We start from the raw sequence: 14,773 nt of genomic DNA on the forward strand, positions 1-14,773 counted from the left end.
TTCCTATGTTAAAAAAAAAATTTAGGGCTTCCCTTGGGGCGCAGTGCTTAAGAATCCACTGGCCAATGCAGCGGACACGGGTTCGAACCCTGGTCCAGGAAGATCCCACATGCCGCGGAGCAACTAAGCCCGCGCGCCACAACTACTGAGCCTGTGCTCTAGAGCCCGTGAGCCACTACTGAGCCCACTCGCCTAGTGCCTGTGCTCTGCAACAAGAGAAGCCACCACAGCGAGAAGCCCGTGCACCGCAATGAAGAGTAGCCCCCACTCGCTGCAACTAGAGAAAGCCTGCATGCAGCAACGAAGACCCAACGCAGCCAAAAATAAATAAATATTTAATAGCAGTCATATTGTACATGCAGTATTCATTATTTTTAAATATTTTTTTCCTTTTGCCTTTTTTTACACATGCCTTTTAAAGTTTATTTTTTTAGTTTTAGTCATATTTATTTAGTCATATATAAACTTTATAAAGTTTATTTTTTTAGTTTTAGTCATAAAGTCTAATTTACACACAATAAAACACACCTAATTTAATCTATAGTTTTATGAGTTTTGCCAAACGTATACACTTGTGTAACCACCAACACAATCAGGATATGGAATATTTTCAACAACTAAAAAGTTTCCTTGTGCACCTTTGAAGTCAATCTCCCCTGCACCCCTCATCCCAGGTAACCACTGTTCTAATTTCTGTGATATAGACTTTTGCCTACAACTTCATATAAATGGACAGCATGTAACCTTTTGTGTCTACTTTTGCTCAGCATGATGTTTTCGAGATGTTTCCAAGTTGTTACCTGTATGTAATCTTTTTTTGTTGTTCTAAGCTGAGAGGTATTCCACTGCATTGAATACGTCACATGTTTTTGATGTTATTGTACTGATGGACATTTGTTGGATGTTCTCTCTCCCTGAGCATTTCATTACAATGACTAAAAATGCTATAATCATTCTTTCACAAGTTTTTTGGGAACTTTTCATTTCCTGGATCTTGAGAAAATACCTAAAATGATGGGCAAATGCTAAATGTATGTTTATTTTTATTTTTTTATTTTATTCTTGATTTTTATTTTTTTATACAGCAGGTTCTTATTAGTTGTCAATTTTATACACATCAGTGTATACATGTCAATCCCAATCTCCCAATTCATTGCACGCCCATCCCCCACCACCACCACTTTCCCCCCTTGGTGTCCACACATTTGTTCTCTACATCTGTGTCTCAATTTCTGCCCTGCAAACCGGTTCATCTCTACCATTTTTCTAGGTTCCACACATATGCATTAATATACGATATTTGTTTTTCTCCTTCTGACTTACTTCACTCCGTATGACAGTCTCTAGATCCATCCATAAATGTATGTTTAACTTTATAAGAAATCACCAAATTGTTTTCTGAAATGGTTGTATAATTTTTCATTCCCATCAGCAATGAATGAGAAAGTTGCTTCATGTCCTCATCAACACTTGTCATTGTCCACCTTTTTGATTATAGGCAGCCTTCCTAGCAGGTGTAAAGTGGCTTACACCTCACTGTGGCTTTAATTTATATTTTCTAATAACTAATGATGCTGAACTTTTTTTTGGCCATCATGACAGTATCTTTATTTTTTTAATTTTATTTATTTATTTTTTTGGCAACGCCCTGTGGCATGCGGGATCTTAAGTCCCCCGACCAGGGATCAGACCTGTGCCCCGTGCAGGGGAAGCATGGAGTCTTAACCACTGGACCACCAGGGAAGTTCTGAACTTCTTTTAATGCTTATTGGCCATTTGTATATTTTCTTTGAAGATCCTTTGCCAATTTTTAAACTGGGTTATTTTCTTTTTTACTATTGTGTTTATATATTCTGAAAACAAATCTCTCATCAGGTATATAATTTGCAAATATTTTCAACCGTTCTGGGAGTCGTCTTTTCACTTTCTTGATGGTGTCCTTTAAAGCATAAAAGTTTTAAAATTTTTTATTAAATCCAATTAGACTAGTTTTCTTTTGTCACATGCTTTTGGTGTCCTATATAAGAAATCACTGCTTAATCCAACATCATAAAGAGTTATACCTATGCTTTCTTTTAAAAGTTTTATATGCTTATGTATATGTAAATGTAGTTCTTATACTTAGGCCTGTAATCCATTTTTGAGTTAATTTTTGTATATGGTATGAGGTAAGGGTCACAGTTCCTTCTTTTACATGTGCCTACTCAGTTTTCCCAGCACCATTTCTTTAAAAACCTGTTCTTTCCCCACTGAATTGTCTTGGCACCCTTGTTAAAACTCAACATAGATGCATGGTTATTTTTGTACTCTCAATTCTATTGCATTGATCTATACAACTATCCTAATGATGTTGAGCATCTTTTCATGTGCTTATTTGCCATCTGTAAATCTTTGGTGAAAAGTCTGTTCAACTCTTTTGTCCATTTTCTTGTATTCTTTTCTTATCATTAAGTTTTGAGAGTACATGGTATATTTTGATCACAAACGCTTTATCAGACATGTGATTTGAAAATTTTGACCCAGTATGTGCACTGACTTTTCATTTTCTTGATAATGTCTTTCAAAAAGCTGAAATCCTTAAGTTTGATTTGTTCATGCCCAATTTAGCAGGTTTTTCTTTTTCTTTTTTTTTTTTGCTGCTCCGTGTGGCTTGCGGGATCTTAGTTCCCCAACCAGGGATTGAACCCGCGTGCCCTACAGTGGAAGTGTGGAGTCTTAACCACTGGACTGCCAGGGAAGTCCCTAGTTTTTTCTTTTGTAGATCATACTTTTGTGCATATTTAAGAATTTGATCTCAACAGATGCAGAAAAAGCTTTCGACAAAATTCAACACCCATTTATGACAAAAACCCTCCAGAAAGTAGGCATAGAGGGAACTTACCTCAACATAACAAAGGCCATATATTACAAACCCACAGCCAACATCATTCTCAATGGTGATAAACTGAAACCATTTCCACTAAGATCAGGAAGAAGACAAGGTTGCCCACTCTCACCACTATTACTCAACATAGTTTTGGAAGTTTTAGCCACAGCAATTAGAGAAGAAAAAGAAATAACAGGAATCCAAATCGGAAAAGAAGAAGTAAAACTGTCACTGTTTGCACATGACATGATACTATACATTGAGAATCCTAAACATGCTACCAGAAAACTACTAGAGCTAATCAATGAATTTGGTAAAGCAGCAGGATACAAAATTAATGCACAGAAATCTCTTGCATTCCTATACACTAATGATGAAAAATCTGAAAGAGAAATTAAGGAAACACTCCCATTTACCATTGCAACAAAAAGAATAAAATACCTAGGAATAAACCTACCTAAGGAGACAAAAGACCTGTATACAGAAAACTATAAGACACTGATGAAAGAAATTAAAGATGACACAAACAGATGGAGAGATATACCATGTTCTTGGATTGGAAAAATCAACATTGTGAAAATGACTCTACTACCCAAAGCATTCTACAGATTCAATGCAATCCCTATCAAACTACCAATGGCTTTTTTCATAGAACTAGAACAAAAATTTTCACAATTTGTATAGAAACACAAAAGACCCTGAATAGCCAAAGCAATCCTGAGAAAGAAAAACAGAGCTGGAGGAATCAGGCTCCCTGACTTCAGACTCTACTGCAAAGCCACAGTATCAAGACACTATGGTACTGGCACAAAAACAGAAATATAGATCAATGGAACAGGATAGAAAGCCCAGAGAGAAACCCACACACCTATGGTCACCTTATCTTTGATAAAGGAGGCAAGGAAATACAATGGAGAAAAGACAGTCTCTTCAATAAGTGGTGCTGGGAAAACTGGACAGCTACATGTAAAAGAATGAAACTAGAACACTCCCTAACACCATACACAAAAATAAACTCAAAATGGATTAAAGACATAAATGTAAGGCCAGATACTATAAAACTCTTAGAGTAAAACATAGGCAGAACACTCTAAGACACAAATTACAGCAAGATCCTTTTTGACCCACCTCCTAGAAAAATGGAAGTAAAAACAAAAAACAAAACCAAATGGGACCTAATGAAACTTAAAAGCTTTTACACAGCAAAGGAAACCATAAACAAGACGAAAAGACAACCCTCAGAATGGGAGAAAACATTTGCAAACAAAGCAACTGACAAAGGGTTAATCTCCAAAATATACAAGCAGCTCATGCAGCTCAGTATCAAAAAAAAAAAAAAACCCAATCCAAAAATGTGCAGAAGATCTAAATAGACATTTCTCCAAAGAAGATATACAGATTGCCAACAAACACATGAAAGGATGCTCAACATCACTAATCATTAGAGAAATGCAAATCAAAACTACAATGAGGGGGCTTCTCTGGTGGCGCAGTGGTTTAGAGTCCACCTGCCGATGCAGGGGACATGGGTTCGTGCCCTGGTCCGGGAGGACCCCACATGCCGCGGAGTGGCTGGGCCCGTGAGCCATGGCTGCTGAGCCTGTGCGTCCGGAGCCTGTGCTCCGCAACAGGAGAGGCCACAGCAGTGAGAGGCCCGCGTACTGCAAAAAAAACAAAAAACAAACTACAATGAGGTATCACCTCCCACCAGTCAGAATGGCCATCATCAAAAAATCTACAAACAGTAAATGCTGGAAAGGGTGTGGAGTAAAGGGAACCCCCTTGCACTGTTGGTGGCAATGTAAATTGATACAGCCACTATGGAGAACAGTATGGAGGTTCCTTAAAAAACTAAAATTAGAACTACCATACGACCCAGCAATCCCACTACTGGGCATGTGCCCTGAGAAAATCATAATTCAAAAAGAGTCATGTACCACAATGCTCACTGCAGCTCTCTTTACAATAGCCAGGACATGGAAGCAACCTAAGTGTCCATCGACAGATGAATGGATAAAGAAGATGTGGCACATATATACAATGGAATATTACTCAGCCATAAAAAGAAATGAAACTGAGTTATTTGTAGTGAGGTGGATGGACCCAGAGATTGTTATACAGAGTGAAGTAAGTCAGAAAGAAAAACAAATACCATATGCTAAGACATATATATGGAATCTAAAAAAAAAAAGTGGTTCTGAATAATCTAGGGGCAGGACAGGATAAAGACGCAGACATAGAGAATGGACTTGAGGACATGGGGAGGGGGAAGGGTAAGCTGGGACGAAGTGAGAGAGTGGCACGGACATATATACACTACCAAATGTAAAAAAGATAGCTAGTGGGAAGCAGCTGCATAGCACAGGGATATCAGCTCCATGCTTTGTGCCATGTCCATCTAGAGGGGTGAGATAGGTAGGTTAGGAGGGAGACGCAAGAGGGAGGAGATATAGGGATATATGTATATCTATAGCTGACTCACTTTGTTATACAGCAGAAACTAACACACCATTGTAAAGCAATTACACTCCAATACAGATGTTAAAAAAAAAATCTGCCTAAGACAAGGTTACAAATATTTTGTCACATTTTCTTGTAGAAACTTTTAATAGTTTTTGGTTTCATATTTAGACTTATGATCCATTAAGAGTTAAATTTTAAAAAATTAATTATTTATTTTGGCTGTGCCATGTCTTAGGTGTGGCATGTAGTATCTTTGTTGTGGAATGAGGGATCTTTAGTTGTGGCATGTTTGCTTCTTAGTTGTGGTGTGTGGACTCTTAGTTGCAGCATGCATGCAGGATCTAGTTCTCCAACCAGGGACCAAACCTGGGCCCCCTGCACTGGGAGCTTGGAGTCTCAGCCAATGGATCACCAGGGAAGCCCCAAGAGTTAATTTTTTTATACAAAGTATGAATCAAAGTTCTTTTTTTTTGCAGATAGAGATACACTTGATGCAGTACTGTTTGTTGCAAAGACTCTTATTTCTCTATTGAATTGCTTTGAACTTATATCAAAAACTAACTAACCAGGGGCTTCCCTGGTGGCACAGTGGTTGAGAGTCCGCCTGCCGATGCAGGGGACACGGGTTTGTGCCCCGGTCCGGGAAGATCCCACATGCCGCAAAGCGGCTGGGCCCATGAGCCATGGCCGCTAGGCCTGCAAGTCCGGAGCCTGTGCTCCGCAACGGGAGAGACCATGACAGTGAGAGGCCCGCGTACCGCCTAAAAAAAAAAAAAAAGCCAAAGTGTACAGAGAAAAAAAAAAAAAAAAAAACCCTAACTAACCATATGTGTATAGGTCTGTTTCTGTACTCTCTATTCTGGTCCTTTGAACATTCTTTGTTTATGCTTATGCCTGGACTTCCAATTGGTGTCTGAAGTGAGGGCAGTTTTGTGGGACTGAGACCTTAACTTGTGGAATCTGACACTATCTCGAGGTAAATAGTGTCAGAATTGAACTAAGTTTGTAGGACACCCAGTCAGTGTCGGCTGAGAAATGGAGAACTTTTAGGTGGGATGTGGAAAAAACACATATCAGAATTGGTGTCAGAAGTGGGATTTGCTATCCTGGTCCTGTCTTATGGAAACATGTGGTTAGGGAACAGAAAGGATAAAAAGGTGAGGGATAAGGAACCTCTGGTTTTTGGGTGGCTACTCCATGATGTGGAGTAGCAGCTGTGCTGCAATCAGTTACTAACAGTAAAAGTTACCAATGGAATTTATTTTTTAATTTATTTATGTTTTTAAGAGTTTTGTTAAATGTTTTTTATTTTTTAAATTTAATTTTTTTTGCGGTACGGGGGCCTCTCCCGTTGTGGAGCACAGGCTCCGGACGCGCAGGCTCAGCGGCCATGGCTCACGGGCCCAGCCGCTCCACGGCATGTGGGATCTTCCCGGACCGGGGCACAAACCTGTGCCCCTGCATCGGCAGGTGGACTCTCAACCACTGCACCACCAGGGAAGCCCAATGTTTGTTTTTTTTTTAAAAAAATATTTATTTGGCTGCGCTGGGTCTTAGTTGCAGCAGCCATGCCCCTTAGTTGCGGCATGCAAACTCCCAGTTGCAGCATGCATGTGGGATCTAGTTGCCCAACCAGGGATCAAACCCGGGGCCCCTGCACTGGGAGCACGGAGTCTCAACCACTGCGCCACCAGGGAAGTCCCAACTAATGGAATTTAGAGATGACTACAAACCTGACCTGCAATTGTTTTATCTAATCAAGGCAAAGATTGACAAAAGGCCAGGATTCCTTGGCTTGACTCCTTACTGGGGACTTAAAGCCTTTTGCACAAGAGTGGGTAACTTAGGAAGTGGAGAAGTTCCTGGTGAAATCCTGATGTGGGCTACAATTAGAGAGTTTAAAAAAAAAATGTAAGGATTGACAGGATTATGAAAGTTGGGAGTGTTTTTTTTTTAAAATATTTATTTATTTACTTGGTTATATGGAGTTTTAGTTGCGGCCCACGGGCTCTAGAGCCTGCAGGCTTAGTTGCCCTGAGGCATGTGGGATCTTACTTTCCTGACCAGGGACCGAACCCACATCCCCTGCATTGGTAGGCAGATACTCAATCACTGGATCACCCGGGAAGTCCTGAAAACTGGAATGTTTAAACAGACTTTATGTAAAGAAGTTGTGTCTCCTTTGCCTCAGTATTTTATGGAAATGAGTATTATGTCTGGCTGGGGAACACTCTCCTACCTAGTACTGTAAGACCAAAATCTGTGGATGATTACAGTTAGGAATATAAGGGTTAAAAGAATTAAGGTAAAAGTTTGTAGGAGAATTGGTATGGTTGAACAGACTTTATGTGAAGTGGTTACATTTCTTTTACCTGATGGTATTATGAGAATGAACATTTTATTGACTGGGCAATGTTTCCACTACCTAACATCATAAAACAGAAAGCATGTAAATCTACCTTTCAAGCAATGTTAATTGGGCATGCTAAATGGGAACCAGTAAGGTCGCCCAAGCCAATGCAATGTAGAATAGAAGCTGGAGTGCTGGTAGGGACAAATTCTCTGTGCCATAGCCCTATGTGAAGGACTGACTGGGGTTTTTTTTTTTTTTTTTTTACAATGACTGGGGTTTATGACAAAAGCCTGTGAGTGCCTACCAGAGATGATTACTGGGACTTTGGACTTGAGAATTCCCATTTGAGGGGCATTTACTACCTTGCTATTTGACATTAATTGAAGCTACCCTCATGACTGAAGGACAAACAATGATCTTCAAACCTGAAATACCCAAGACGTTTTGAGTGATGTCAGAGAAACACTCTAATGGGGATGGCAGTGCCCAGAAGAGTTCCATGATAAAACAGAATTCGTTTATACAGGATCGTGCTACCTGGAGAATACAAGGAGATACTCATGAGCAGGGAGCCTCTTTCTCCCTAGTCAGTCCCTAGGACTGACTTTGGAACTGCACAAGGAGCTGCCAGATTGTATAGTCACTTGGACAGTGCCCTATAAACAGCTCGCCAACAACCAACAAACAGCTGCTTGGTTTGTGGATAGCAGTTCCAAGGTAAACAAACAACATCCTGTTTGGAAGGCCACCATTCTGATTGAAAAAGGTAAAACCAAAACAGCTCTGTGGACTGAACTGCATGCTGTTTTCCCATCCTTTCCCAAGGATGAAATACTGAATAGTGGTAAAACCCTCTGTTTGGGTTTTTTCATGGGCAGTGGCCAATGGTCTAGCCGTGTAGGTGGATACAAGGGCAATGGAAACCTGGTCATTAAGGCAGGACATATCTGTGCCCATCAGAAGAACTCTCTTCCATGTTCAGAAGCTGAACTGACAAGCAGATATCCCAATGCGCTTGCTTGAGGTGGCCACCTGAGTCCATGAGATGAGTGGATACGGAGGAACTGCAGCAATGCAGAAATGGACTGAATCTAGACATATTCCTCTTGCATTTTAAGGCACAAAGCGCCAGAGTCAAGGAAAATGTTTTCCATCCCTACAATGTCCAACAATGGGCAGAGAGATATCCTCCTCAGAGTAATAGTTCGATACAGAATTGGAATGGGCAATTAAAACATTAGTTATCTAAAATCGGAGATGGGAGGGAGGGGGGAGATAGAGGCCTGAAAGGCTAGCTTTCACACCTTCACGAGTATATGTATGCTCACACTCAATATGAGTGGAGCTAAAAGAATATCCCCACTAGGGACTTCCCTGGTGGAGCAGTGAATAAGACTTTGCACTTCCAATGCAGGGGGCACGGGTTTGATCCCTGGTCAGGGAACTAGGTCCTACATGCATGCCACAACTAAGAGTTTGCATGCCACAACAAAGGAGCCCACATGCCACAACTAAGAAGCCCTGGAGCCGCAACTAAGGAGCCCACATGCGGCAACCAAGGATCTGATGAGCTGCAATTAAGACCCAGCACAACTAGATAGATAGATAGATAGAACGTCCCCACTAGATATTCTCCTGTTTTTCTGGGGAACCTGGGGAAGAGGGAGTGGGAAAGGATGTTGATATGATTATGTAATTCTTGCTAAGGGAGGATACTGGTATAATGACTAAACTTTTTTCTTCTTCTTCCCCATATCACAACGTTTTTTAATTCCCCTACCTGGTGCAGTGGTCACAGAACCAGGGCTGCAACTACAAATGCTGGAAGCAGGGATGATTCCTAAGCAAGAAATTGTAACAATGTTGTAAACTCTTTTTGTCAGGATTCCCAAGGGCCTAATGGGTTGGGTTATGCCTTAACTCCATCTGGCAAAATTGGGAATAACACTGAATGCAACTATATTGCCTCCTGGTAAAAACAGCCTGCTAGTTCTGCACCTATGTAATCTTATCCTATCTGAATGACAGCGGACTGAGGGGGAGACACTTGCTAGACTAGTATTGCTGTTGGCAATCCAGACCAACACAGTGGTCAAAATTAATGTCCCTTCCAAAGGTGGAAAAGTTTGAGTGTACATGAAGAGAAGGAGGATCAGGAGCTGAGGGTACAGGAATGAATAAATAGGCTATGTAATAAGAGAAATTCAATATGACATTAACACATCAGTAAAGGCTCAGAGCAGGGCCTCCCTGGTGGCGCAGTGGTTGAGAGTCCGCCTGCCGATGCAGGGGACACGGGTTTGTGCCCCGGTCCGGGAGGATCCCACATGCCGCGGAGCGGCTGGGCCTGTGAGCCATGGCCGCTGGGCCTGCGCATCCAGAGCCTGTGCTCTGCAGTGGGAGGGGCCACAGCAGTGAGAGGCCCGCGTAACGCAAAAAAAAAAAAAAGTCTCAGAGCAAGAGATGATATTATTTCTTAGTTAAAGAGCAATATATGGCTTCACCCTAAGACCACTTCTGCTTTTGGAGCCTTACAAAATCTACTGGAAGCCTGCAAACCTCAGTGGCCTTGCCCTGGGAGACATCCCACTCTGTCACCTCATTACCGTATGTCAAAAGGGGATCCTTATGAATGACAAAAGACACTCCTATCACTCAGGAAATTATAAAGGTTTGAGGAGTTCTGTGCTAGGAACCAGGAACAAAGACCAAATATAGTTCTTATTATATCTTCTGGTCTTTGATGACAGATCCCTTAAAACAAAATGATTGTAACAGTTAACAGATACTAGCACATTACTAGAGTCCCATTCAGTCATTAATAATTAGTCCAGTTTATCATATGAAAATGTCTCTCAGGGCAAGGAAGCATTCACCACGTTGGTGAATGCACTCACATGCCTGGATGATGGGACAGCCCTGTTCCATGGGGACAGAAGCTCCTGTGCTCAGAATCCTTCAGAACCCTGCCCTATGTATCTCTTAACCTGGCTGCTCATCTGCATCCTTTATAATAAACTGGTAAATATAATTAAATGTTTCTCCGAGTTCTGTGAGCTGCTCTAGAAAATTAATTGAACCAAAGGAGGCGGGGTCGTGGGAACCTCAGATCTACAGCTAGTCAGTCAGAAGCACAGGTAACAACATAAACTTGGGATTGGCATCGGAAGTGGGGACAGCAGTATTGTGGGATTGAGCCCTTAACCTGTGGGATCTGACACTATCTCCAGGGAGACAGTGTCAGAATTGAGTTAAATTTGTTGGACACCCAGTCAATGTCTGCTGAGAATTACAGAACTGCTTGATGAGGTATGGAAAAAAACACACATTTGGAGCCACAAAACACCTGTCTTGATTACTGTAGCTCTACAGTATGTCTTGAAGTCAGGTAGTATAACTCCTCCAATTTTGTTCTTCGTTTTTCTAAGTTGTTTCAATATTCTAGGTCCTTTGCATTTCTGTATGAATTTTAGAATCAGCCAGTGAATTTCTCTTCTGCTAAGACTGCTAAGATTTTGACTGGGACTATATAAATCTACAATACATTTGGAGAGAATTGCCATTTTAACAATAGTAAGTCTTCCAACTCCTAAGTGCCGTCCTTCTATTTGGTTAGGCCTTCCCTAACGTCTCTCAGCAATGCCTTTGTTTTTCTCAGTGTACAGGTCTTGTACATCTTTGTCAGATATATCCCTAAGTATTTCATAGTTTTTGGTAAAACTGTAAATGTCATTTTTTCATTTATACTGGTTGCAGCTAATATAAAGAAATGCATCTGATTTGTGTATATTGATCTTTTATCCTGGAACCTTGCTAAACTCACTTATTAAGTCTAGTTGCCCTCTTGTAGATTTCATGGGATTTTTCTGCATAGATATCATGTCACCTGTGAATAAAATCAGTTTTCCTTCATTCTTTCCAATCTGGATGCCTTCTGTTTCTTTCCTGATCACACTGGACAGAACCTTCATTACAATGTTCAATAGCAGTGAGGTTGGACATCCTTGCCTTGTTCCTGATCTTAGAGGGGAAACAGTCACATTCAATTTTTCACTATTAATTTTGATGTTAGCTGTAGGATATCCTTAGATGCTCTTTCTGCATCTACTGAGGTGATCAGATTGTTTCTCTTTCCTGGTCTGGTAATAGGATGAAACACATTGACTTTCAAATGTTAAACCAACTTTGCATTCCTGGAATAACCTCCTTGGTCCTTTTTATATACTGTTGGGTTCCATTTGTTAAAAAATTTTTAAGAATTTCCTCATCTATGCTCATGAGAGATATTGTTCAGTAATTTTCTTTTCTTATGTCTTTGCCTGGTATTGATATCAGGATAATTCTGGTGTTCTTGCTTTCTAATTTTTTTTAAACCAGCTTTCTTTCAGTTTGGATATTTTCTATTGCTGTGTATTCAATTTCACCGACCTTTTCTCATTTGTATCTACTCTTAAGCTCACCCAAATATTTTTCATGTCAAATTTTTATTTTTTTCCTCCTCTTAATTTCATGTTTTCTTTAAAATCTTGGATCATAGCTATAAAAAAAGTTTGAAATTTTTTCCTGCTAATTCCATCATCACTACCATTTCTGGGTCTGTTTCAATTGTCTAATTTTTCTCCTGGCTATGGGTCCTATTTTTCTGCTTCATCTTTCACCTAGCAACTCTTACCATATGACTAAACATGTTGTTGAGTGTATAGATTTTGTTGTCTTTTTTAACAGAGTGCTTAGTTTTTCTCTGACAGACAGTTTACTTGCAGAGCAGCTTGATCATTTTAAGACTTGCTTTTAAGCTTCACAGGGTTGCCTTAGAGAAACCTTTAATTTAGGGCTAGTTTAATCTTTCTGGCATCTGTAGTGAATGTCCTGGGTATTAAGTTCTTTCCACTGTTTGGAATTCGAATATTTTCTAACCTATGTAAGCTCCATGTGTTGTTCAGTTAGAAGCTCCTTGGTATTTGTTCTTTTTCAGGCCTCAGGAAGTCTCACCCTAGGCATGCACAGCCTAAGACTCAAGAAACTCCTATGAAGATTTCTGAAGTTCTTTCTTAGAACAGTGTAGTCTCATTCACCACTGTCATTGATTTCTAATACTGCCAAGCTCATTCTGAAAGTATAAATTTAGTTCATAACTTAAGATTCTCTTTACACTGTATTTTTAAAAGTCTGTGTCCTTAAAAATCAAACACAATTTAGAAATGGCTTTCCTGTGCAAGGAGAATTTCACTTGAAAAAGAAAAACACAGTTCTCTTTTTGGTACATACGATTCTTGCTGCAGACATGCTGCATGGCCCAAACTGCCCATAGCTGGACTCCTGGTGTTGTGAAACAGCCAAGTAATGGGAAAAATGGATTAAAGGACCTATACGTTCAAAGAAAAGAATAAAAGTTACATCCTGTACTTAGTGTCATTTTCTAAAGCAATGATTCCTGAGCTTTTTGCTACAGAAATTTCATCCTGCTATTTTTAAACTATATAATATAAATGAGCTTCTGTAGAACATCTTTTCTTTGTCTTAGCCATTTGATAAACGAGTATATTCAGACAAAAGTCTTGGTACAGAAGATGGAAGGCGATCAGAACAACATATTTTTTCTCAAAAGCACCTGTTGGTCTTGAAGATACACATTTGAAGAATTGCAGACTTTGGTTTGGAAACTTAGATAAGGAGAAGTTAGTTGATAACTAACCAGAACAACACCATGACGGAGCTCTAGAATTAGCCTTTCTATTTCTACAAGTCTTCTGCCCAAAAATGTACAGAACATAAGTGGGAATCAAAAGTGTTGGCAGCATCAGCATTTATAAAGTAGACAACAAAATAAATTGCAATAATAATATTTATGCAGCAATCTGGAATACTTCTGGTATATTAGTAACTTATCTATCAAGTCACCTAACTGTCATAAACAGAGTTAGCATCTAGTATGCCCTTCAGTAAATTATTATAAACTGTTTCCCTGAACAAATCAGGTGCTATTTCTAGTTCTCTAAATGTGTTCTCGTTTTAGACCTCCTTGCATTAATACTCTACCTAAAATCTTCTGTCTCTACTTAATTATCTCTCAAAACTCAGCTCACAATCTACTTCCTCTGGAAGCTTTTTACCATTTTCCAGTGCACGTTCAGAGCATTCTATGTACATAACTAGCATAGGAGTGAATTATTTCTGATTTACATTTGGTTTCCATCACTAGGCTGTAAAGTTCTTGTATGGAGGCACCATATCTTACTCATCTTTGAATTTCAAGAGCACAGAACAAGACCTTGGCACCTGTTTTCAATAAATGTAGAATGAAGGAAGGACTGATGAATGACAGGTAGCAAAATAAATTTAAAATACTTTATTTTAAAGCCAGTACAAAGATAGACGCCAAAGGGTAAAATCTACATCTAATAGGAATGACCTCTACACAAGCAAAATGACTAGGTTACTGGCTTAATATTAATTATCTTGCTAGTTACCTGTATGCTACCATCTCACACTCTGGAGTTGGCCATTTCAAAATTGCTGAATGCTGAAAGACACAAAGCACACAAGAAAGGGTTACAATATTTATTTAGCATTGCATTTTGAGGGTTTGACAGTTTAACGATTATGAATGTTGTTTGTATGCTTCCAAAAAACACCAAATTACCCTACCAGATCATCCAGAAGAGAATTCCTCTGGCTACGACTCAATGTCCAAGCTTGTTCTCCTCTAGATATTAAGTGGGCAATAATCCCAGCTGCAAAGTAACTGACTTCCACTTCAACACTATGTAGAAGGCTACTGATGTGGTCTATAAAATCCTTCCACATTAATTCAGAATGCAATTCTTGTACTTCAGCTATATTGTTCTGGAAAAAAAAGAAGATATAAAAATTAAAATAATATGTATAATAAATGGCTAAATGACACTGCAACGATTTACATATGTATGGACAAAAGCGAATATTGTTGCTATGTTAGCACAGTGGGATTACAGGTGATTTTATTCCTCTTCTCCCCAAACAATAAAATAATAAAGAAACAGTAGCAAGTTCTGTTTCAGGTAAAACAGTAAACTAGATAACCTAAAAATTTCCTGCTATAAAATATCTAG

At 39.6% G+C, this 14,773-nt stretch overlaps 1 protein-coding gene across 1 annotated transcript in view; it reads right to left on the bottom strand.

The window, feature by feature from the left end:
• The window catches only part of ZYG11B (zyg-11 family member B, cell cycle regulator), an 80,264-nt gene that overhangs the window by 5,217 nt on the left and 60,274 nt on the right, over positions 1–14,773 (bottom strand). The window contains exons 11-13 of the mRNA XM_060140061.1: positions 14,331–14,528; positions 14,153–14,205; positions 12,951–13,048 (exon numbers count right to left, since the gene is read on the bottom strand). Of these exons, the coding sequence (XP_059996044.1) occupies positions 12,951–13,048; positions 14,153–14,205; positions 14,331–14,528 (349 nt within the window). The remainder of the gene's footprint in view (positions 1–12,950; positions 13,049–14,152; positions 14,206–14,330; positions 14,529–14,773) is intronic.

The sequence above is a fragment of the Lagenorhynchus albirostris genome, chromosome 2, assembly GCF_949774975.1.
Source record: "Lagenorhynchus albirostris chromosome 2, mLagAlb1.1, whole genome shotgun sequence".
Lineage (NCBI taxonomy): Eukaryota > Metazoa > Chordata > Mammalia > Artiodactyla > Delphinidae > Lagenorhynchus > Lagenorhynchus albirostris.